Source organism: Monopterus albus, unplaced genomic scaffold, assembly GCF_001952655.1.
Source record: "Monopterus albus unplaced genomic scaffold, M_albus_1.0 scaffold26.1, whole genome shotgun sequence".
Classification (NCBI taxonomy): domain Eukaryota; kingdom Metazoa; phylum Chordata; class Actinopteri; order Synbranchiformes; family Synbranchidae; genus Monopterus; species Monopterus albus.
Window position 1 is genome coordinate 2265808 of NW_018127906.1, and position 25183 is coordinate 2290990.

Here is a 25183-nt window from a genome sequence, read left to right on the forward strand (position 1 = left end):
CAAACCCCGAGACCAAACAAACATCGCACAGCCAAAGGTTTTTTGTAAATGTGACTGAGTTTGGATTAAATTACATGTAGTAAGATTACGGAAGTTGTAGTTTTAATTAGAAGCAGTTAGTGTGAGAGAGGAAAACGGAGAGAAACTACCAACTGAGAAACAGGCCTGGGGAGGCAAGACAGGTCTTTACTGTTTGACCTTTATTTGTTTGAACAAGTTAAAATAAAGAAAGACAACAATAATGTGCAGGGAGAGGGAAACTGCCAAAGAAGGACCGATTCATCAGCTTTGGCCAAACAGTAACTCAGACTGAAGGATGGATTCAGATTGTATCAAAGAAAAACAGCACCAGGCCAAAACGTGTTAGTAACAGTGGATAACTGTAGTGATGAATCGCCTGGAAACAGAGCAAACAAATAGTTAATAGAAGGGCTGACCAAAATTTAATCAGACTACAAGTTTAAAAATGTCATAGTGAAAAGTCTAAATCAAATATTTTCACACATCTGAAGTATGACTTTGTAAATACTCTCTTTACTGGACTCAAACAGTCGAGCCGTGGACGCCGTGACCCTTTTCACACCCAGCAGTCACATGACCCATTGTCAGAATAAAAATATTCATTAAAGCAGCTTTAACTATTAGAACTAATTAACATCTTACAAATTCAGGGATTTTTCTTGCTTCAAATTTTCAGCTTTAAATTAAAGTATTTGTTCCCTCCTGGTGGAACCAATATTTACTCAAGTACTATTTTGAAGTACTTGTACTTAAATATTTCTGCTATAAGTGAGTGAAATGTACTTTAGAAGTAAAGAAGTAATGTATCATTTCAACTGTCAGACACAAGTAAAATTTACAGTATTTATGTCGCGGAGGAAAAGTAGAAATACTCTAAAGACCGAAGGCTTCTAGACGGACTCGGGTGAAATGACCTTCAGCCGCTGGGAGGTTGGACGTTTTCCCTCAGATTGACAGATTAAGAGCAGTAGATGGTCACATGCAAGGCCACTGCTGTGTGTGTGGCCTTAATGGGTGTACTGGTTGTAATGGTTTGCTTTTGGTGGGATTTCCTGTTGGGGTGGGGAGCAATGTTCGGCAGACGAGGGGCCGCACTTTCAAAATCAGATGTGAAGCTTTTTTTTTTTTTTTTAACTGGAAGCTTGTTGGAGGAGAAAAGTGGGAACATGAACATGAGCCACACGTCACCGTGCACGTTCACTTTCAGTTTTATTTGACCAGTCAGTCACGACTTCCTCAGCTCAGAGGTTTTATAAGAAAAACCTTGATTTCTGGTTTTTTTGATTATTTTTTTTTGTTTGTTCTTTATTAATTTGCGTTCCGCGTCTCCTTTTGCTCTTCTTCATGTGGTTTGCGGTCCACCCTTTCAGGTTGTGTAGATAACACTCATTAAGTTTGTTTGGCTGTTTCTCAGGCTTGTGGTCTCGAAGCGTGTGACAGGGGTTTGATGCTCTGCCTGTGATGACAGAGCAGGGTCAGTGGAGGCAGGTTTGCATCAGCAGTGAGACGCAGTCGGAGGACACCAGATAAACCAGCTGTTAATTTCAGATGTGTGTGTGCATCCACAGCTCTGTTAATTATTTCACTGACTGACATCTTTGCTGAGCTCCCTTCGCACTTACCTGAACAGGTGTAGGCTTCACTGAGTTGAGGCTGATGAGGTAAAACGCTGCTCAGTTGAGTGGGACAAGGTGACAGAGTTTTGTCTGTGTTTGATTTTGTCTCGTTGGTTTTCCCAGGATTCAGTTTTCATTGATAAACGTCACCTTTTGCTTTTGCCCTTGCCCTGACTCCTGCCTGCTGGTCATGTCGGTCCGAGCTGCAGACGTGCGCTCACAGAGCTGATGCTGACACACACCGATAACACGCTGTCAGATAAACAAACTGCGGTGGGTTTGTGGAAGTGGTGGCCTTGGTCTTGGACCCAACACCAGGTTTAAGGTAAGGCTCCAGAACAGAGGGTAAATCAACAGCCTGAGCTCCAAAGTGACAGAAATGTGTTTCTGTAAATGTTTGTACTGATTTTGTTCTCCTTAAGATTCAGATCATTTCACCAGAAGCTCGCCAACGTGGGTCAGAAGTCCTGTGAGCCGCTTCACCTCCAGGTCGACTGAGGAAGGTCATGTGATATGGCCAGAAGCTTCAGAGCTGAATCTAAATGGGCCTTGAGGTGAGAGAGTTTCTCTGACTGACGTTCACCTTGATTCAGCCTCCTCCTGAAACATTTTGTTTATCACAGAAATCTGGACTCGGCGGTGCCGTCCCGTTCGTCCTCTGTGAGTACAAATGTGTTTGTGTGTGCATGCATGTGTCGTCTTTGTCTGTATTTTTTAATTGTCTTTTATTCCCAGTGATTGATTCCCCCCACCCAGTTTTATTGCCTCATGATTTTGCCACGTTTAAACTTGTGCTACAGAACCCTTTGCTGTTTTATCATTTACATATCTGCATTGGGGCAAAGTAACAAAGTACATGCACTAAAGTACTGTTTTTATGATCCAAACGACTCGTTTCACGTCATCGTTCACAGCTGTAGCTGGTGCAGAGCGTGTTACTGCTGCCGTTTTCTGTTTCTGGTTATAAGTGGAAACTTCCCTTGTTTTTACGAACCCTTGTCATGTTTATTGGGACATTTTCTCAGTTTTACTACACATCAGATATTTAGTTTTTACAAGGAATCTTCTTGTTATTTCACCAAATCAACAAAACAGCAAAATTATGAGAAAAGCTCGTTATTATCAGTCTCTTAAAACGTTGCTTGTTAAACCATGAACTGTTGTCACCATACAAAATACTGTAAGTAGTAATAATGAGAAAATGTGTCCTAAAAACACAAAAAGATGAGGAAAGGTTCTCGTTATAACAAGAAACTGAGCAGAAACGTTTTGTTGTGGTGGCAGCGACACACTGCAGACACAAGTTTCAGACAAAATATTCTGATCAACTTTTAAAGTACACACTTGTACTAACTAAATTCATACAGGAACAGAAAAACAAACATCTTCAGGCTTTCAAATACATTTGTGCTTTAATTTCAATACGTAAAAAGTCAGAATTCCAGTAAAACAAACTACGCGACGACCTCTGAGCTGCGAAAACCACTGATTCAATTCATAAGTTAAAAATATCAATAATCACATCAGAGAAACTAAGGATTAGAAAAAGACTCGCAACAGATTTTATCCCAAAATAAATTTATTCCATACAAACAGGAACCAGAGCGGCCTGATGAAAATAATAAATTAATGTCACAGTCTTTAGTGAGGTTGCAGCGCCACCTGCTGTCACACGCCACCACCATTAATGCTTCACTCAGGTTCAGTGACGATGCGCAGTCAGATTAATGGACCAGGCCGCTGAACCCTCACCTTCAGTCTATTAACTAGTAACGATGTCGATTTCCCATCATTGGTTTCACTGTTCGAAACCGGCCGATCGGTCGTTCACCTGAGTCCGTCCTTCGAGAAGCCGTCTCATTCGCTTCTGTAAAAAAAAAAAAAAAAAAAATGGACGTGCACAGACTTTAGGCTTCATTAGAGCTGAAACATTTAATTCAACAATAAACAGATTATTTTTCCAGCAATTGCTGCGTAGGCAAAACTGCCAAACATGCTTAGGCTGTAACAATCAATCAGTCAGATAACTGATCAGCAAATATTTGATGTTTGATTAATTGTTAGTCACTTTTCAGCAGAAATACCAAATATCTGATTGTTAAATGTGAGAATCAGCTGCTTTTCATGGCCTCGCATCATAGTGAATTGATTAATTTAGCATTTTGGACAGTGACCTTTTCCTCAGCTTTCTGATGCTTTAGAGACAAAATGATTCATTTGTTGATTAAGAAAATAATTGATAATGAAAATAACTGTTAGTTGAAGCTCCAATTAGACAAAACAGGATGTCTGAAGATGTAACTTTGGACTTTTGCTCATTATTTTCTGACTTTTTACAGACCAGCTGATTACTGAATGACAGGAGCAGTGAAAACTCTCCTCAGTGGTGCATTCACTGATGCTCCGGAAAAATCATTAAATCTGAAGAATGGACAAATGTAACTACTGTGAAAAGGTTCATGGAAATTCTGAGACGCCAGAGCGTCCCTGAATGCATCGACATGGAGACTTTTCACAGCGTGAACTGTCTAGAAACGTTGATGCTTTTTAAACAGACTGACAGTAATTTAAACTTTAAAAGACGACAGTGGTTCAGTGGGTAGAGCAGTTGTCTCCCAAACGGAAGGTTCGAATCCCAGTGCCTGCAGTCCACATGCCGAAGTGTCCTTGGACAAGACACTGAACCCCCATTGCCCCTGATGGTTAGAGCCATCGGTTGAGTTGGCGCCACAGATGGCTGCCTGGGTTCTGTACTGGAAACAAATTCCTTGTGTGTAACATATTTGGCCAATAAAGGTGATTATTATTATTATTATTATTATTATTAAAACGTGCGACAGGACAGGTTCAAACTCTGTCCTATAGACTGGCTGTTCATGGTTGCTCTAACCGTCGTCCTCCCCACAATGATGCTCAGACTGTGCAGTGTCCCTGATCCCTTAAATCTGGACTCGGGTCAGTGTGGAGAGGAGCAACGGTTGCAGCAACGCCTCTGATGTACTTACTCAACCTGCAACTAACACTTACTGTACAGATTATTATTATTGTACTCGACTAAAATATGAAAAATGCAAAGCAAAATTTACACGAAGCTCGTCAATTTTAGTTTTGACCAAAACCAAAGAGATTCAGTTTATTATCAAAGACGCACTTTTCTCATGAAACAGCCAGATTTAAACAGCTGGAACCAGAAAATGTTGGCGATAAAATGTTTCTGTGGGTTAAAAACACTTGAACCTCGGACTAAAGAAACCGCGTTTGATTCTCCTTCAGCACACGACAGAAGTGCATTGCATTCACCAAAGAAAGAAAAATTGGAGGGTCTTATCTCAGCATTATGACGGACTAGCTCTTTTTTTTTTCTTACAGGGTCCGAACGCTGCAGAACTCTTTGGGTTTTAACAAAGTTTTTAGTGTCAGAGTAATTTGGCGACTGGTGTCAGTACATCCAACGGTGAATAGTTAATTCAGCGTACTTTGTATTTATTTACGTTGTAGAACAGTTGGTGCCTACCGTGTAGCTCACTACAGGCAGAGCAGAAGCTGTTTGAGAAACATTGTTAATGTAATTCTGTCAGTACATCCAGTAGAACATAACAAAAGTGAACAGTTAAGAGCTAATTCAGAGTACTCAGTGTTCCAACAGGTAAACAAATAGAGCCTGGGCTAAAAACGGTGCCCCAGACTGCAGTATCTTTATCTATAGCAACATTACACTCGCTGTTTCATGTAAAAAGTAGGGAACTTAACTTTTAATGTGACATTTTCCAAAATACTGTGCAAAACTGATATTTAAGCTCATGAATCCAAACTTTATCAGCTTTTCAATACAATAGCCTGATAGCTTATAGGATCTAGACCATTAAATCAGGAAGCCTACGCTGCCCCGTCTGCTTAAATAGCAACCGCAACAAACCTGTTACAGGATCCTGGTCTCCACCTCTTTATCTTTAATAGTCATCACTCCTGCAAACTTGGACATGAAACAGGAAGTAGGCTATAGACTTACTGATGTTACCATGGATACAGCGTGTCACAATGTGGGCGCTGTTTTTAGCCCAGGCTACATTTGTTTACCTTTTGGAACACTAAGCACAGTGAATTAGCAGCTTGTTTTGCTAGCTACTGCTGGATGTGCTGCCTGAGTTACGTAACTACCCTGATGAAGAAATGTTAAAGGCCCCATGTTCCTGCTCAGTGCCTGTAGTGAACTACATGGTAGGCACCAACAGTCGCCAAATTATCCTGATACCAGCTACATGGTAGGCACCAACTTTGAGGCCCGTTAGTAGCAACAACAGTCGCCAAATTATCCTGATACCAAAGACTTTGTTAAAACCCAATGAGTTCTGCAGCGTTCCAACCCCTGTATTATCTCGTAATTATGAGGTTATGGTTACAAGTTTCCTCCAACTTTTTTCTTTGATGAGTGTGATGTGCATCCACAGCACACAAATATATAAAACCATAATGACGCGTAGAGCCTGTGATCTAAAAGCTCAGATACTGACATCTGTACATTTAACCTCTGGTTCTCACAGGAAGCACAGATTCAATCTCATCATCAATCTGATGTTACTAGACACAGAGCGTACTGTCATTCTGAAAACCACGCCCACCAGTGGGGAAAACAGTTCTTCCCTTTCCAGTGACTTTGTGTTGGGTGAAGGCTCTGACAATTTGGTCTTTTTACAAAAAACTGACAAATGCCTAAAGATCCTCTGTGGTGTAGGGTGCACCACCAACAGGGCAAAAAACACAAAGTTTTAAAAGCTGCTGAAAAAAAAACCCTTTAAGAAGACAGAAGTGTATAAGACATGAAGCATTAGCAGGAAGAACCGGAAACAGGGATCTGACAGTACATCGTTGTGTGCCGGTGTGTTAGCTAACAGTAGCTTGCTAAAACACAGCATGATGGAGGAAAATTAGCAATAAAACTTGTTCATTTCCAAAACAGAATCAGATCTAGACAGAAGCCGGGGTGCAGATGCTAACTAAAATGATGGGACACATTAGCTGTGTTAGCAAGCTACTGTAGTTAGCTAGGGCACTTGCAAACATGTCACATACTGTCAAACTGCTTTAGCTTAACTTACTGAAATATAGCAACCTAAACTGATGGATGTTTAATAGGGACAAAATACTCGCTGCGCACGTTGACATATAGAGTGTGAGGGTCCCGGTTTTCCCCGTTCTTCCTGCTAACGCCACTTTTGTCTTTTTTAAAGCTTCGGGGCTAATTTTTTTTTTTTTTTTGCTTGGTAGCTTGCTAAACTGTAACTCTGCGTTCTTTGTCTTGTTGCCAGCATTTCCTGTCCCACAGTAGCTTTTAGGCATTTTTCAGCTTTTTGTAAAAAGACCAAAGCTGAAAAAATGTAGAAAAAAAATCTGGATGTAGTTTTAGGTAGTAGACATTTCACCTCTCATCCAAGAGGCTTCATCAGTTCTGTCCGACTGGTGGTGAGCAGGAGGTATTTATCCCCCAGGGTGGTGGTTCAATCCTTTGACGGCCAACAATGCCCCCTAACAACTGATTCATTGTGGTTCCAGTCAGTCGTTAGGACATTGTTGGCCTTTTTTTTTTTTTTTTTTTTAGCAATTCTACAAACACTTCACTCATTCAGTGCCAATGATAATTCATTCACAATTTTTTGTGCATGATTAGGTCATGGCTGGCTTTTTTAATACAGAAGGAAATCAGGAAGACTTTAAGTTAAAAGCAAAATCATAGAAACATGCAGATGAATTATTTTACAACTAACTGGTAACCTGTGCAGAGAGTCTAAAACGCTTAGCATTAAAACTGCCTACCAGCACCTTTGAAGCTCATTGATTAACGTATTGTATCTTGTTCATTTAATCTATACACAAATGCAAAGAAAGAGCTCCAGCACTTGTTTGTATGGACTAAACAACCAAGATACAAAATGTAAATCCATTACCCAGGTAGCTATGTCTATAGGCTAAGCTAACCACACCCTGACTGCAGCTCCTTACAGAACACACACACACACACACACACACACACACCCTCATTAAGGTGAACAGGCAGATAAACAAGATTGGACATGTTCAGATTTGGCACTGGGTGTTTGGAAGTCATCTGAAACATTGAGCTCTACCAGCTGGTTTACCTGCGGTCTCAGGTGAGCGGCTGTCCGTGGTCCCCTCCGGCCCTCATCATGTCCTGTATCTGTCTGTTGAGCTCTGCGATGATTCGGTCCTCGTGGGTGTAAACTCCGGTCCTCAGCAGAGTGTCCCTCTCCTCCAGCAGGCGGCTCAGGTGTTCATCAGCGCTCTCGTTAACACCTGGACCAGGGGCGGAGCCAGGCAGGTAGGAGGTGGGGCCTAATTTTCCCTCTTGCTGCTTCAACCTGAGAAACAAAATATTAAAAACATGTCTGAAATCTGTTTATCAGTTTTCTTAACTGTCTGAAACAAGAGTTTTAAATTAGTGTATTAAAACTAGGGGAGGCAGGAAAGTAAAGCTGTAGGTACACTTGCTTTTGTATGACGCCATACTGACTGTAAGGGGAAATACAGCAGGTTTTTTTAGTCTGTTGTTTAATGTGAGGAGCTGATGCTTTTTTCTTTGTCAGATATGAGCATCAGCTGAGTCTCTATGGATCTGCTGGCTGGACACAACAAGACGTGAAGACACCACCTTTGGCTCTGGAGAGTCACAGTGGGACTTTTTCCCCAGTGTCTGACATTCTGGGAATAAACAGATCAATCATATCATCAAGATGATCAGCTGATTAATCGGTGACCCTGTTTTAATCTGTTCTTCAGTTTCATTTCTAATGCTGCACATTAAGCATATACTGTATAAAAGCAGCAGTTAAGAGGTTAAAACTTGAGGAGCTGATGCCATGATGATGCTCACCTGTTGAGTTCGTTCCTGATGTCGTCCAGCTCCTGTCGGTCTTGTCGGACCACCTCCTTCTCCTCTGTTGCCAGGTAACGCAGCCTCATGGCATCCAGCTCTGCCTGTTGCTTCTTCAGACGTGTCATGGCGTTTTCCTGCTCCCGCTGTAAACACAAATAAAGCTGTTAAAATGGGAAACGGCTGCACATCTTTGTGACTGAGTGCTTGTTTTCAGTCTCTCACTGCATGAGAGAGTTCAGGACTCAAATCACACCAATTTCAGGTTAACATGTTTGACTTCCAACTCTTCTGCACTGAGGACGTTTTAAAATAAGTCTTTGACCCTGGTGTTGAAAGACACGCTGAGATGCCAAGAAACTGTTTCTCCTAATTACACAGAGCGGAGTGTGGTGATAAATTTGTCTGCTTTCACATTTTCATAAAAACCTCCCTGAGAAAAATGCTGCAAGACCTGAAGAATTCACACAGAGACCAACAGCAACACGATGAGAACAGCGAGAAAACGTCATAAAAATGTCCAGAAGTCATATTTCTCTCAACTGCTCCGGCCTCTAGGTCCAAAAGACCAGACTTCCCAAAATCAGCCATAGTATTAATCTGGGCTGCGTGTGCTGGCTCACAGCTGGACACTAATAAATCAAGGAAAACAAACACTAATCTGGTGTCAGAGCTTCTCTCAGACCTGTGGATAGAAATCGAGAGTTATAGCTTGAAAGGCTGCAGGTTAAGGGAAGAACCTGCTGGCAAAATCTGAAATAAAGTCGATGTGTGATCACTCTACAGTTCCAGAACCTACGCAGCCAGTGACTGAGCCTGGGTCGTCTGGGAGGGGACACAACGGCAGAAATATAGAACTGGTGCATCCTGTGAAACGAGGTTAAATGGTAGAACTCATTCTGTTATCAATTACAGGAAACTAGAATTAAAATTTTTGCCACTTTCTGATAAGACACCATTTATAAATAAGCTGGAATCACAGATTAAAAGCCATTTACCTATTTAGTTCGGATCAGTAATAAACCATGAATAAGAGCCTGTGGGTTGCCAGATTGTGAAAATCCTCCTCCAGCACCATTTACTGTCTCCAGTTCATTACGGAGGCCTCTAATCCAAATCCATCACCAGCTCTTTCATAAAATCACACAGGTGAGATCAGAGTGTAACTGTGTCCCTGACAAATAGTTTAGTGTGGGTTTTTTATTACTAATTAATCTGCCAGGTATTTTCTTAACTGATAAATGAATAGGGTTAGATTTGCATACTGTCAACCTTGGGCAGATCACACCTGCTTTTTCCGACGTTGTTACAGGGTTAAACCCCAGCTGTAGGTCTGCCGAGGTGAACACTCTCAGCCTAATACTGCCAACTTCCTACTGAGGTCAGCAGTCACTCATCTTTGTCTGCAGCCAGGTTCTTGTTAGTGGCCCACAGTGCTCAATCACTCATCAGCTGGTCTGGCACTGGGCCTCAGGGACATGTGTAGAGGTCTGGAGCAAACCACATGACTCAAGCTCATTTGGCTACACCTGGCACTAGAGAAAGGGTCGGGGAAAGGGGGGTCAGTGAAATTACCGGGGTTCATCCACTGTGGAACACAAATCATCTCAGTGGTGGACCACATCTAATGTCATAGTGATGCTCACAACAGTTCAGGAGGTCGTCCTCCAACAAAACTACAACTTAACCTATGAAGACCTTGTTAAAGTGCCTTCAGTGGAGCGCTAACATCACTCAGCCGCTCTGCTAAACAGGGCAAAAACAAACGGTGCCGGCAGCAGAGGGTGGGAAGGCGATTTGAGGAGCTGGGATCTGTCTGTTGGGGTGACACTGAGCAGAACCACCGGGCGGCTGATTCTGGATGGGAAAACCAACATTTTCACATTAACTGCCCGACCGCTCTCCCTCACTCAGTCACACAGAAAGCTTCCATTTTCACACGCCTGATCTCCTCACCTCACCTCGCCGTGGAAACACACACATTCTCTCATGAACACATCACTCACGCACACACACACACAGAGCGGTGTGTTGACACAGGCTCTGCTCCCTGTGGACCATTAGCAGTCTGCATTACAGGCCGTTTTAAAGCTAATTACTAGAAAAACAAACAGGCTAAACATTTTCTCTAGTGCCCACTGCCAAGGACAATCTGAGGCCGAGGCCTGAAACAATTAGAGGACGAGGTGATACTGAGGCCGAAGCGGGGGAGAGGAGGAAGGGCTGAAGGAGAAAAGCTACGTGCCCTGAAGCTGATATTTTAGTTACGTCATGAGCTGCTGTTTCAGAGGTGAAACCTGTATAACCGTGCTTAAGAGAACCCACAGTGTCTCAACAAACCACAACAAACATACACTGAAAAAGTTCATTAATGACAAAGACCTGTGGAGACAGAGCTACAGGAGTGAGTTCACATCAGTGCATCCCTGCGAACGTGGCTAAGCCAAACTGCCACAAACACACAAAAAACTAAAACCACTGCCTTCACACATGTCCAGACAACGCGTTGTAAGAACCACTTAGTTTAGTCGGAGCCAGAGAGGAGCATGTAAATGAAGTGATCATCATTTAGTTAATATGTCATCCCTGCTAGTGTCCCGCGGGCCCTCGTCACTCCTTCACACAGCCAACTCAAACACGCCGAACTGTAGACAAGCTGTGAGCTGAGAGGAGGCGAGCAGCATCGAGGCTGGAGATGGTCAGGGAGCTGATTTCTGGGATGGATGACCAGAGAATGGCTTCTCCCCCCCTCAGTCTTCCCTCCATTACTGGCCTCTACTTTCAGAGGTCAACAGTCCCGAGCAGCTGCCTCATACAAACGCTCTCATGCCACCGCTCACATGTGGACACACTTTTCTCAGCTCACAGCTGTAGTTTGGTGAGCAGCTCACCACCTGGGGGAGGTCAGGCCAGTGTTTTTCATCAGGGTTTTTTGAGGCAGCTGTGGATGAAACGAACGGCAATGAGGACAACCGGGGCTCAAATTAGAGTTAAATGTGTGCGTTTCTGTAACAGCTGAAATTATGGGGGGGGGACTAGGAAAACAGGGACAGATATAAAATGTCCGTTTTCTGTCAGAAACCTACTGAAGCTGAAGTAGCTCCACACCTGAGCAGGTTCAAGGGCAGTTTTCCTGTTCTGCTGTTACTCAAGAACAGTTAAAATGATGACAGTAACTCCTTAAACCTTTGACAGGCCGTCTGAAGATGAACACAGTGGAAATCAAAGTAAGACAACATACTAATAAAAACACATTATGAACAGATGTGAACGCCATAGCTGAGCACACAAATCAGCAATTCAAGGGCATGTATTAATAACTCCTGCCCTAATACTGGACCAAGATATGTGGATATACTTTAGGTTTTGGTGGTTAAACATAACCTTGTATTGTCTTTCAGATCCTTTAAAAAAACACATTTTATGGAACAACAGTGTTTCTCTGTAAAACTGAAAAAGGGAGGCATGCGCCTGGTCCGGTCTGCCTTGGCAGGACTCAGACAGGTTTTACAAGCTTCTGCTTCACCGTTGGCAGAAAGGAAGGAAGACTCTCGGACTGCAGGGCACCAGGGGCGTCTGCTGCCCCCTGGAAGAGGGGGAAGACATACTGTGTATTATTATTTTAAACCAAAAGCACAAATTTGATCAGATTAGTTTGTAAATCGTGCACAGTTTAGTAATTTGAGCACAGTGATTCACTGTTGCTTCTCTCTGTGGCTGCGTAACCTTCTGATACCACAAACGGTTTGTCCCAAAAACACTTCAGCACCCAGATCTGCCTGACAAACCGAGCTTATGTTTAAACCGTGAGTCTGCCAGTAATCTCCTGGTTCTAGTGGCCTCTCCAACTGGAATAAAGTCCTCCAGTGTCACCACCATGTGAACACCTTCAATCTGAAGTTTGTGTTTGGAGGCAGGTTCCCAATGGGCCCATAAGGAAAAACTGTTCCACATCAAACTGCTGTCCAGCGTGGAGTCTATTCCAGTTGCATTCAAACCATTCAATTCAATGCACGTCTAAAATACACACCGAGTGTAATATTACTTGCTCATTCTTCCCAGGAACTGTCACAAAACTCTGTGAGCCTCCCTGACTGGAACACACCCCTCATACTAGAGCTCCATAATATTCTAGGAATGTCCACTGGGAGCCATCAGAGTCTCCACTGAGACCAGTAATACTGAAATTCCCTCCGATGACATGTTACATCTGCTGTTTGACAGTTCTATACAAACAGACTCACGGCATCACAAGACGGGACAGTTGTAGTCTCGACAGCTCCAGGGGGAATTAAGCCCCAAACTCTGGTGGCAGCACCAGGACCACATGACCATGACGAAAGTGGACTGGTCCAAACAGCGTGACTGGTCAGTGGCTGGGCATCAGAGCTCAGTGGTTTTTAAGTTTATACTGAAATGTGGCACAGAGTATGAAAAACTAAACGCCCAAACGATGTCGTCTGTAAATGAAGGTTTTACCTATTAATTTGTGCAACATTCAATAAGTTAAGATATGTTGAGTTGTTGGTGTGAAATTCAATTTAAAGTCTTTAATATGTCGACCGTACTCCACATCGCCTCTTCTACTCTCAGGTCAGATAATAGTAAGCTAACGTTAGCTGCAAATATTTATAACAACTAATCTCCAGGTACAAACCAGCCTGTGTGGTCAATGCCAATTTGACTTAGTAAAAACTTCAACAGGCTCCCAAACAACGTCATCAACGAGGCGTGTGCACATCACAGGGGTAGGAAAAGCAGAATGACGGAGATTCTGTGGAAAGTAACATGACAAGGACTTGTTGTGCAGCAAACTGCTTGAATCAAGGATGGAAAATGTTCCAGCATCCCGGAGGGAAAACATTCCTTCTAACAGAGAACGATAAACTTCAGTAATGAAAAGAGCCGGGGGTCAGTGGGGACGAGAGCTTGTGCAGAGCTCATTTAATTTCTGTTGAGTGTTTCTACCCAACTTTTACTAACTATTACTGAAAACCTCAACGAAGACACCCAAAAGCTCAGGAAAGCTAAAGCTAGTTAGCCCTGTATGGCTGAAACAACCCGGAGCAGAGCAACCTACGCTTTACATTGCCCTGCTCAACAAGCTCAGACTAGCTTCCTTCTGACTCCCCGTGCAGTCACACATGTTTGTACTGGACTCACTGGGAGCTGTGGTCCCGAACCCTGTCCCCTACTCCTCTCTGTTGTCTGCACAGTTATTGCTGCTAGATGCACTAGTGTTCGAAGACCAATACAGTCACGGTGAAAAGAGAGTGCACCCTCCTTCAGTTGTTTTTATTCATCATGGCCTAAAAACCAAGTGTGACTTCACCAAGTTTATTAAGAAAAAGCACAACAGATTTCAGCATTCAGAAACCAGGTGGGAAAATAAAAGCCCCTCCTATAATTCATTAACATGTAGAGCCAAGTCAAAACGGACCAGGTTTAGTCCTCTGTCCCACTACAACCAGCCACATTCAGCTGCTGAGCTTCCACATGTGCTTTAAAAATACCAAATTTAGTTTCCTGGCTCAATACTTTCATCTCCCTGTCCCAATATTTTTGCTGTGAAAAGACTAACTTCAGCTCCTTGTCCCAATATTTTGACTTTAAAAAGACCAAAGCTCACTCTCTGATCTAATACCCCAGTGCCGTCTGGATATTAATTCTCACTCTGCCTCTCCGGTCGCCCGCACCCCCGGCTCGAAAAGCACATTATTCCTCGGACAAGAATTTTTATTATCCGACTTGAGCTAAACAGTACGCCATGCAAGGCGCTGAGAGGAGAGAATAAATAGGCGAGGAGAGGCAGAGGAAAACCAAACAAGCCCCAGCTTTAAAACCCACCAAGCGCCAAGACGGATGGTCGTGTAAACACAGGCCTGATATTTTGTAAAAAGCGAGTGTGTGACATCTGAATAGCGCCCGGCTAGCTTATTGCTCAATGCAATGCGAGGGATGATTAATATGAGGGGAGTGACGCTGAGCGGCGAACCCCCTTAGAGCTGCATAAATCACACCATGTTTTCTTTACAGTGATGTGGCACTTTGAGAAGGGAGGAAGGAGGAGCGGACAAGAGCAAAAGAACAAGAAACGACAGTGACGCGCTAAAAGAGGACGAGAACGAAGGGACACAGGAGCTTTTAACTAAACAAAATGAAGGCTGAGACGAAAAAGAAATAAAAGAACAGTGTGAGACTGGTGACAGAAAAGGTCTGTAGACAGAAATATCAGAAAGATAACGTAGATGAGTGGAAATTAAAGAAACAGAAGAGAGAAAAGTAGGTTAAAAACAAACAGAGGAAAGACAAAGTGATGAAGATAAAAGAGTGGCTAAGATTGATGAAGTGGAGGAGGAAGAGCAGGACTGAGGAGAGGAGACAGGTGACTGAAGGAAGGATGGGGAGGAAAAGGGAGGAGACAGAAAGAGAGGGAGGACGAATGTGTTGGGGTTTCCAGCTGGTCAGTGTCAGTAACAGTTATTAGCCATGTGTGTGTGTTTACATTAGTCTTAGGCGGACTAAAGCCCCACTTAGTGCCGTGTGTGTGTTAACAACTGATCACACTGCCATTGCCTACTTCACCTCAGCTAAATATTTGGCTCTGGTGTAAAAGCACACCTATCTCTCTCTCTCTCTCTCTTTCCTTTTAGTTCACCATCTCTCTCACACACACACACACACACACACACACACACACACACACACACACACACACATATTTCCACATGTAAGGAAACACATTTGTTCTCACACTCCAGCTGGATTAAAGTTAACGCTGTAGCTGCCGTGCGCCTCCTAAATAAGGCAACTCCGGTGCTTTGCTCGTGTGTCACCACTTCCTGACACTATGCCAAAGTGAAGCCAAAACACAGCAAATCCTGGGGCGGCCATATATCCTTATCCAGGTTTTAACTCTCAAATATTATTAATATTCTTACCAATACTCTTACAGACACTAGGGGCTCATAAGTACCCAGCAGCCCCTGGACACATACAACAGGTTTGAACTGTTTCACTGTTAAAGCTTCACTAAAATAGCAAGATAAAGACACTACGGGTCACAGTGTGTACTTTGGATAGTTTAAAATGTTTTCCTGCCTTTACTTGATTGTACATTTTCACTCTGTGGTGGCTTTTTCTTAATTAAAGGAATTTCAATTTGGAAATCTAAAGCCCCTCTCTTGCCTGACTCCTGTCGCAGTGTGATGTGAGCTGATGGATGGCGGCGGGCTGAGCACAGTTTCCTCTGCTGGCTGTTGAATGTCCTAACAGTAAAGCCTTTCGGAGCTACATACTCTAGGTTAACAGAAAACCGTTTACAGCGCAGTGGCACGCACACGCAGAATCGCCAGTATGGTCCTTTAAATGTGTAGAAACAAACCCTCTGAGACCCTCTGATGGCCATTCACCAGTGTGAGTGCTTTAGATGGACGCAGTACCTGTTTGAACCTGGCCAGCTCTTTTAAGGCGCGCCCCCACTGCTGCTTGTAGTGAAGCTTAGACTTGGTGGTGGACTCCAGCTTCCTCTCCAGCTCCACCTTAATAATCAGAGAGCAAAGACGTCAGTCGCACACATCAGAAAGCCTCTGGACAGTTATGATGTGATGAGGAGCCTGAAATCGCACAAGCTCAGTAACATCACTCAGCTGAATAACAACCTGTTATGGTTAAAGTGATCATCACAGTGAGTATATTCTGATTAGTGTCTTATTTTCTCTGGATGGATCAAAGAAAAATCTGGAGATGGAAATATTTTGAAAGGCAGAGGAAACTGCTTCTTCTTTGACACTAAAGTTTGACCTAGATTTTTTAAATACAAAGCTTTCTTCAGATAAACGCAGCTTTCCTGAAGGCAAATATAAAAATTGGTCCACAACATACATCAGGTCTTAAGTTTTCCTCTGAGACTTGATTTGGGGCTTGTAGCAGAGTCAGAGCCAGACTCGGTATGAACCACAGGACAAACTTAGGTTATGTACGCCAGGGACGTCTGTGAGCCGCTGTTATTTAGCCTGGTCTCAGTGGTACAGTGTGTGTGTGGGGGGGGATAATAGAAGCCCCTCCCAGTATAACACAGTCCAGGTCACACAGGTCGCACCTTTACTGCAGGACTGTTGGGTTAGACTGACTTAGCCTGGCACCGGGGTTCCTAATAAACTGACCACTGAGTGGACTGTAAACTGAAACCAAGTGCTGTCTCTTGTGTCTGTGTAGGTAGTGTAGCTACTTGTAAGGGCCAAGTAACTGTTTAAATGTGCGCTGCAGTAGATTTCTCTCTAACTTAATAAGGAGTAACGTAACGAAGCGCTGACTACCTTCTCCAGAGTCAGCAGGTTGATCTCCGACTGCAGTCTGAACTCGGGTCTGATGTTCTGTTGCTCTCTGTACAGTTGAAACTCTTTCTCCAGCTGTTTATACCGAGACTCGGCATCTGCGATCTGAGGAGAAGAGTTGAACTAGTTATTACTGCTTTTATATGAACATCCAGAATCACAGACAAGGCTCTGAGTCAGTCTCCACCTGCTGGAGCAGCCGGGCTCTCTCCTCCTCCATCAGTCGCACTTTGTCTCTCTCCAGCGCCACCCGGTGGTCACACTCCTGCTGCAGCCTCCTGCGACTCTCCTGCAGCTCCCTCTGGGCCAGATCGTGTTCAGCTCGCAGCTCCCTCTGCAATCTCTGGGTCTGGGGGGACAAAAACACACTCGCCATCAAAACCGCTGTCTCCGTGTAGGGTCTGTGGTCAAAACACACGTACAAGATGTCTGACTACGCTGCTGCAAAACACACTTTGAAATCAATTAATCATATAAAATGGTGTTGACAGAGGTGTCACCCTCCTGTTAATGGAATAATTTGTGCGTAAACTCAGATCATGAGTGAAACATTCAGATGTAAAGATTTAACATAAAGCTCACTCGCGTTGACTTTTCTCGCTGTGTGTTCTCTGTGTAAAGTCGTCCTAACATGCAGGAAGCAGCTTGAAAAAGATGTTTCCGTTGTCATTTTGCCCAAATCGGAGTAAATCTGTAGAACTATGTTCCAGAAAACACAACTTTACACGCAATATACTTTGAGAAAATTGTTTTTCTTATGAAAATTGAAAAGTAGAGAAGCTCTGATCACAATTTTCTTGGCTGATTCCAATTTGCGATTTTTTAGTCTGACCTGCCGATTCCGATTTTGACCGATTCCGTTTTTCTCTTTCTAATAACGTTCAGAGATTTTTCTAACGTTTCTTTAATGAAAAGTTTGTAGTAAAACAAAATGTATTAAAGTTTTACATTGTCCATCTTTCCCTCACTCTTCCTTTTTAACAAACCTCCAACTAAAGATGAAGTGTAGTATTTGTACTTCTCCAAATACAAACAAGCTGCACACGCTACATTTACGTCTGTGCCACTGTTTCCACAATGTGAACTGTGGTGCCTCTAAATCTGATCAGCACAGAATCAAAAACCTCTACTGAACACAGTGTTGGAAATCTGAGGTATTTAGCAGATGGAGCTCAGGGACGCTGGCGAGTGACTTGGTGGAGTAACCAGACATGTTTTAGTTGTTTATCTATATTCGGGTCTTCACCCTCGACACACCTCCATGTCCCATTAAAACTGCTCTGATGATTCAGAAGTGATTTCATAATTCAGTTTCACACTAAAGCGTCATTGTGCGTTTTAAGACGTTACTGTCTTAAATCCTCCACGGCTGTGCATTTCACTGCTGTGGTCCTTTCACCCAGACTGAGCAAAATAAATTTAATTTGTGGCTTAAAACAGCCTTCAGCTCATCCCGGCAGAAATGAGTCTTGTCAAGTTTGCCATAAAAATCAACTCCAAGCCACTACAAGGTGTGTTTTTTCCCAAAATCCATCTTAATAATGGACATAATCACGGAACGCAGCACTGAAACGCTGGAGTGTCTGACCTCCAGTTCGCCCTCAGCCAGCTGCTTCTCTCTCCTCTCCAGGTCGGACAGAGTCTTCTGTAACTGCTCCTCCAACATGTTATACTCCATCTCCTACGGAGAGAGGGATAGAAAATGATCATTTGACTCGTTTTGCAGTAAATACAGCTGAGCAACAAATTAAAGAAAAACTAGCACAAGGTTTTAAAGTTCTGGTGTTGTGTTGAAATTCTATGACTTCTAGTTTAGTGCGTGACTGACTCACTGACATCGTTTTGTCAGCTGTGTTAATATTTTTCACATAAAAGAAAATGCTGGTTCAAAAGTAACTTCTAAAAGTCGAAACTGGTACGAATGTGTTGGTGACATTGGTGCTGGTCTCCATTTTTGTGACCATTCTTCTGGCTTATCATTAATGTGTCCAGGTGAGAGTGGAGTCATCACTCCTTCGCCAACACTAAGCTCTAATTGGTCGGTTGTAAAACAGCTGATCCTGACCCCTGTACAACTGAGATGAGGGCCTCCAGCACAGATCCTCTGGACTCGACCAGAGGGACGAAACACCTTTGTTCTTCAAGAAATATTCAAGATTTGTTTTTATTATGTGCCAGAGTGTCAGATCAGTGACTCTTGTGTCCTGAAAACAAGCATTTGGATTTGTTTCCCCACTCGCTGAGATGCTGACACCCATCTGTAAGCTGTGTTTGCATTTTGTGCATATGTGTGTGTAGGTGTGAACGCTCCACCTTCTTCTTAACCAGAGCTTCTCTCTCCCTGTCTCTCCTCCTCCACTCCTCCGCCAGCGCCTGCATGTGGCTCAGCTCCTTCTTCCTCAGCTGGAACAAATCCACACATTAAGACTTTTGTTGATGTTCACTTTTTATCAAACAGATAATTCAGTTTCAGAAGATGAACAATAAATACTCAAACATCAGGTTACCTTTGTTCAAATAAATAGAATACTGTAGTTTTCAATCAAACAGGAGGATTTTTTATAGCTAAAAATATAAAAGAGAGGAAGCAGTAAAAACTTTTTCAAACTAAAAAGCAGCAGCACCAACATTCAGCAGCTTCTTACAGCACAGCTGCTTTTTACACATGTGGATCTTCTCCATTCAGACCGTTTCTACATGTCTATATCTATAAAATGTCCATTTCTGCTCTGACAAGATGGCGCCCGTCAATATAATTCAATATAATTTACTGCTCTTCATGTGTTGATGCTAGTAATTTCAGTCCTGTTTGTACCTGATCATCGAACAGATCTTCCTGCTCCTCCTTCCACAGCTCCAGCTCCAGGGCCGTGCGGTACTCCAGGGTGTCTCTGGGGGCCGTGGGGCCCGGCGCGGTGGGGGGCAGGCTGAGCTGAGCAGGTCTGGGTACTGCAGGGTGGGAGGACAGTTGTGTGGGGTCTACAGGTTCGTTCTGATGATGTATAAGGATAAAAAACCTTTAGTAAGACATAACCTGAATATGAGCACTGTGCAAAAATAAATATACAATCTTATTTTAAATGCCAGGAAATAATCATTACATTAAATATTATTTGAAGGTATAGATATGTACAGAATACTGGACAATAAGAGAAAATGTGATACTCTGATGCAGAATGTAATAAATAAAAACATTTAAACAATAACTTCAGTTTCTAATATAATATTCCTGTGCAGATTGAATATGAACTAAAGCAGGCAGACAGTCTATCCTCCATAACTTACATTCTCTATCACACAGTCCTGCTGATAAACAAAGACACACCTAGAGTGACTGCTGTTCAGCTCTGTAGGTATTAACATATGTGACGCCAGCCAGCCCCATTCATGCACACACACACAGCTGCGTCACCTGTGAAGACTCGGACACAACGACCTCTGTGGCTTTAACCAAGCCCAGGTCCTCCAGTGTCACCACGTAGCTCAGCTCTGCGACCTTCTCACTGGGTCTGATGGATGGAGACGGTGGTTAAACAGAGGTTAACAACCACACTGTCATCATCAGTCAGCCAGCGTTTCCTACCGTTGTGCTTTGAACACGGGGATTCGATCCTGGTGAGTCTGTCTCCAGCTCCGCTCTCCTGTTGATGCCAACAATCGGCTCCTCTCAGAGCTCAGCAGTTGAGACAGCTGGATGGACGCCCGCCCAATCAGCTGGTCTCTGCTGGAGGAGTCCCTGTGCCAAACCTCCACCACCAGAGGAACTCTGCAACAGGCACACACACACACACACACACACACACACACACACAGTGATATCACAGTGCCCGGCTTCCTGCAGCCAGCACCAGGCCTGGAAAGTCCTCAGCCATCAACACAGAGTCCTGTTGCACCACCTGCTGGCCAAAGGTGACTTTGCCAACAATGAGGAGCACTTTCCTACTGGACTACACAGTATCTGAGTTAACCAGCATTATAAGAAGAGAGGAAGAACTTTATCAATCATCAAGGTGAAAAATCACAATATGACAGTAAATGACTTCACTTTCTTGTGCAAAAAGAACTGCATTCCAGTGCAGATCAGGATTTTTTTTATTATATTTGTTAATTATCTGGTTATTCTTGAAGTACGTATACATTTTTATCTGTCATACACAAAGACAAATGACACTGATGTATAAACAAATATGGCAGACAGACAATGTGTTTACACATCACAGCTTGTTGATTCAGGGAAACTGTGACTTTAGTTTGACCTCAAAATAAACAACTCAGGACGATCATTTGACACAGCATGTGACACTGGGTTCAAACATCGGAATGTTTAAAATATATTCTGTAAGGTTAAAAACACGGACAATCATAAACCATCATCAATGATCACACACTCATTCCTCGTGTAACCATCAAGTCGGCGCACTGTACGTAGGTGTGTACAAGTGAAGCACTAAGAATGTTATGATGAACGTTTTCTATGTGTTCCCACCTGAGGAAGGTGTCCTGTAGCTGCTGTGGCAGGGCAGCAAAGTCGAAGGCACAGTAGGACTGAGGCAGAGACACCTCCATGTTCCTCTGCAGCTCCACTGGAGGGTTTGTCATGATAGGAGCCGCGCTGCCAAAGAACTGATACGAATACCTGAAAAATCACAGACACATGACCGCCATTGCACCACAGGTATAATTTGGACCACAGCACCGAACAGTTGTTTGACTGTTGTAGAGGCTAAAATGTAAGAAAACTTTTATTAGGTGAATTAAAACGGGTCTGTCACTTTCTTCTGTTATGATCATGGTGGATCATGTAAGAACAGGGTTCGTCAGGAACTAGTTCTGACTTAGCCCAACATTTCAGACCAGGTGAAGTCTCTCACCTGAGCGTAGCAGCGATGGGGTGCATCAGGCTGAGCTTCCCCAGGCCGCGGAGGTCCAGAGAGAAGCAGTAGTGATGGGCGGAGGAGGGAATGGCCACTTTGGGAGCAGAGACACTGACTGAGGATGCTCCGCCTTCAGCTGCAGCCTCAGTCTTGCTGTGCAGCAGAACAGGACCATCCAACTCTGCAGCTGGACATGAGGACACAAGCACAGTTTCAGTGGTACCGGTCTGGGTCATCCAAAACTGGACTGAAACTGTCTAACGTCTTGTACGAGGATGACGTACCTGCCAGTCCTGCCTGCTCTTTGCCACGTTGAAGCTCCTCCAGCAGACTCTCTGCTTCACTCTCTGTATGAGAGGAAGGAGGAGGAAGAGGAGGAGAGTCAGGAGGTTTCCGCACTGGAGAGGAGCTATGAGGTCTCTGTTCAACAGGGGGGACAGGTGGATGGACAGAGAGCGTCTGAGCTCTGCCTCCATCGTTATTCCCTAAAGACTGAAAAGGGACCGACGACAATGTAGCTGTAAGTCCACAGTGATTCTGAGGAAAGTCTAGTGCAGACCACATGACTTTCAAAGTCATCAGCTGCTGCAGAAAGTTCAAGGATCTTCAGAATTTGTCAAAATTATATTAGAAAACAAGAAAATGTTCTGGCTTCACCAAGGTAAACAACAGAGTGAGTAAATCCAGGAACATGTCACAGTAAACAAGCTCTCAACATGTTAAATATTTGTTTTGAGCCCAGAAAATATCATTCCAAGCTGTGTGTACCTGTGGTGTGACCTCCTCCCTCCTCAGAGTCACCGCCACTCCCACAGTCGGCTGCATGTCAGGAGGCAGAACCGGCAGTGTCTGCTTGATGCGATTTGGAGGTTGGAGTACAAACGCTCCCTCCACCGTCGCTGCCCTGTTCTCCAGATCCACAGGAACGGCAGACAGAGCTGAGAGCGACACCTCTGTGCTGCCCAGAGAGTGATTCCCACAACACAGGTGGATCTGAGGAGGATAAACAGACAGGAGCACATCTCAGGCCTTGACGCTCAGCTCTGATGTCTCAGTCAGATCAGACCATGTTGTGTCGCTGCTTCCCGTCCGTGTCAGTGCCACATACCGCTGAGCTCCTACACTGCCACATGCATAGATGTAACTGAAATGTGAGCCACGTGCGCACAAGAATAACAACCATGCCGTGTGTGCAACCCAGTTTCCTCCCAAACCGCTGGGTTATGATAAGTTCCTTCTGAACACCTTTCGGATCTGATCTGAATTTGGTCTGCTCACACTTCTATGGAAACTTCAGCTACAGAGGCATAACCAGTAAATGGTGGTTACCAGTCAGATGCCTTGGTTCTCACCTGTAAACTGGGCTGCTGAGACAGGAAGGTCTGGAGGATGTGTTTGCTACTGCGGATGCGCACAGAGGCACGCTCCGGCTCAAAGTCCGGGCTCAGCAGGTTGCGGAAAGGCTCGCTGGTGATGTCGTTTCCCAGTAAAGAGTAGTAGAAGAAGAACTCGGAGCCCTCTGCTGACAGCTTCATAGTGCTGGGGATGAACTGGGGGGAAAATGAATCGGTTGGTTTGTTGATTCTAACTAGGATCACTATTCTGACTCAGTATCTTATGGTGACACTTTACATTTGTTTCACCATTTTATTAAGGTTTTTGGGGTTTGATCACAGTTAAAACTGAACAGTACACACAGCGCCTCAGCCCATTTCCAACTGCAGAGAGAAAGAACAGCTTAATGTGACAAAAGAGATTAGAGGTTTAATTTGGCGAAGAGGACTGAAGGCCGGCTCTGCCGTCCTACAACACTCTGGAGGACCAACAGTCCTTGTTGGAGTCGACAGTTGGTGCAATAATGTTCAGTTACCACCTGAGATGTTCTTCTATTGTCACAGTATCATCAACCTGTGACTTTCAACTCATTTTCGAGTCATTTTGTGATGAACTGCTGTAATTTTCTTTGCCTCCACCTTTCTCTCCTTGTTCTGCACCAGTGAATGTTTCTACTTTCAGCCTGGATATGTTGAAGACAGTGTGGTTATAGAGAGTGGTCGGCTGATTAATCAGGCCATTTTTCTGCATTTTTAAGTGAATGGTATCGGCCGATGTGTCTGCAGACAAATAATGTGTCCTGTATCAGCATTATATACCGGCCATCGGCCTTTCTGCTCTCTAAAAAGGAAAAAAGAAAAACTGAAAAGCCCACATCGGTTGACCACTAGTTATATAGTGTGAAAAGTGGAAAAAGCTACATTGACAATGACAGTGGGAACAAAGAGTGAAATGACTACACATGCTTATACAAGGTTATACAAGGTTGATCAATGATGAAACTAAAAGGTCATTTAAGGAGGACCTTTTGAGACAGAATTGGGATTTGATATATAGAGAAAAAGATTTGGATAAAGCTTATGAGCACTTTAGTTATATTCAAAGCGTTGTATGACAAAAACTGCCCAAACAAATTGATTAAAACAAAGAAGAACTTGGAGGTAAAACCTTGGATGACCAAGGGGCTATTAAATGCATGTAAAAAAAAGAATTTTTAATATAGAGAATGGATGAAAGATAGAACAAAGGAAGCTGAACTAAAATACAAGAAATATAAGAATAGATTGACTAATGTATTGCGGACTTGTAAGAAACAATACTATAATAAACTATTAGACAATAATAAAAACAACATGAGAGATATTTGAAACATATTAAATAGGGTAATTAGAAATAATCATGGTAAGGAGAATTATCCTCATTATATTTTGGATGGTGATAAGTTGGTTAATAAAATGGAGGATATAGTAAATAAATTCAACGGTTTCTTTGTTAATGTTGCAAACAGGAAAATTTCCCAATTGTATGAAAACAGCAAAGGTTATTCCGTTATATAAATGTGGAGATAGGCATAATATTACAAATTATAGACCAATTTCTTTATTATCGCAATTCTCTAAAATCTTAGAAAAACTCTTTAATGCTAGATTAGATAAATTTTTGGACAAACATAAAATTTTAACTGAAAAGCAGTATGGTTTTAGATCTAATAGATCTACAGCGCTTGCAATTACTGAATTTGTAGAAGGTGTTACCAGTGCCTGGGACAACAAGAAACACACATTGGGGATTTTTATTGATTTTCAAAAGGCCTTTGACACTATTAATTTTGAAATTTTACTTGATAAATTGGAAAGGTATGGTATTAGAGGTTTGGTGCTGAAATGGATAAAAAGTTATTTGTCCAATAGACGGCAATTTGTAAGTCTGGGTGGGCATCAATCTGATTTTTTGGATATAGTATGTGGGGTCCCACAGGGGTCAGTTTTGGGCCCTAAACTTTTCATATTGTATATAAACGATATATGTTATGTTTCTGAATTACTGAACTTTGTATTATTTGCTGATGATACTACTGTATGGGCCTCTGGGGAAGACCTACAGCAACTTTTGGGT

At 43.2% G+C, this 25183-nt stretch overlaps 1 protein-coding gene and 1 long non-coding RNA gene across 4 annotated transcripts in view; one reads left to right on the forward strand and one right to left on the reverse strand.

Annotated features, from left to right (window-relative positions):
* Positions 1-1269: 1269 nt before the first annotated feature.
* LOC109957377 (uncharacterized) lies at positions 1270-2678 on the forward strand. Its single transcript, XR_002274553.1, has 3 exons — positions 1270-1962; positions 2060-2191; positions 2261-2678. It is a non-coding gene; the product is annotated as an uncharacterized LOC109957377 (long non-coding RNA).
* A 520-nt stretch (positions 2679-3198) lies between these two features.
* Positions 3199-25183, reverse strand: part of cep120 (centrosomal protein 120) — a 29489-nt gene continuing 7504 nt past the window's right edge. For all 3 annotated transcript variants that reach the window (XM_020595225.1, XM_020595226.1, XM_020595227.1), the window contains 16 exons: positions 23086-23283; positions 22502-22726; positions 22018-22225; positions 21731-21920; positions 21346-21495; positions 20443-20625; positions 20272-20368; positions 19675-19851; positions 19173-19262; positions 18448-18540; positions 17047-17208; positions 16842-16964; positions 15966-16064; positions 8524-8669; positions 7772-8011; positions 3199-3504 (listed from right to left, as the gene is read on the reverse strand). In XM_020595225.1, the coding sequence (XP_020450881.1) occupies positions 7780-8011; positions 8524-8669; positions 15966-16064; positions 16842-16964; positions 17047-17208; positions 18448-18540; positions 19173-19262; positions 19675-19851; positions 20272-20368; positions 20443-20625; positions 21346-21495; positions 21731-21920; positions 22018-22225; positions 22502-22726; positions 23086-23283 (2373 nt within the window). In that variant the 3' untranslated portion in view covers positions 3199-3504; positions 7772-7779. The remainder of the gene's footprint in view (positions 3505-7771; positions 8012-8523; positions 8670-15965; positions 16065-16841; positions 16965-17046; positions 17209-18447; positions 18541-19172; positions 19263-19674; positions 19852-20271; positions 20369-20442; positions 20626-21345; positions 21496-21730; positions 21921-22017; positions 22226-22501; positions 22727-23085; positions 23284-25183) is intronic.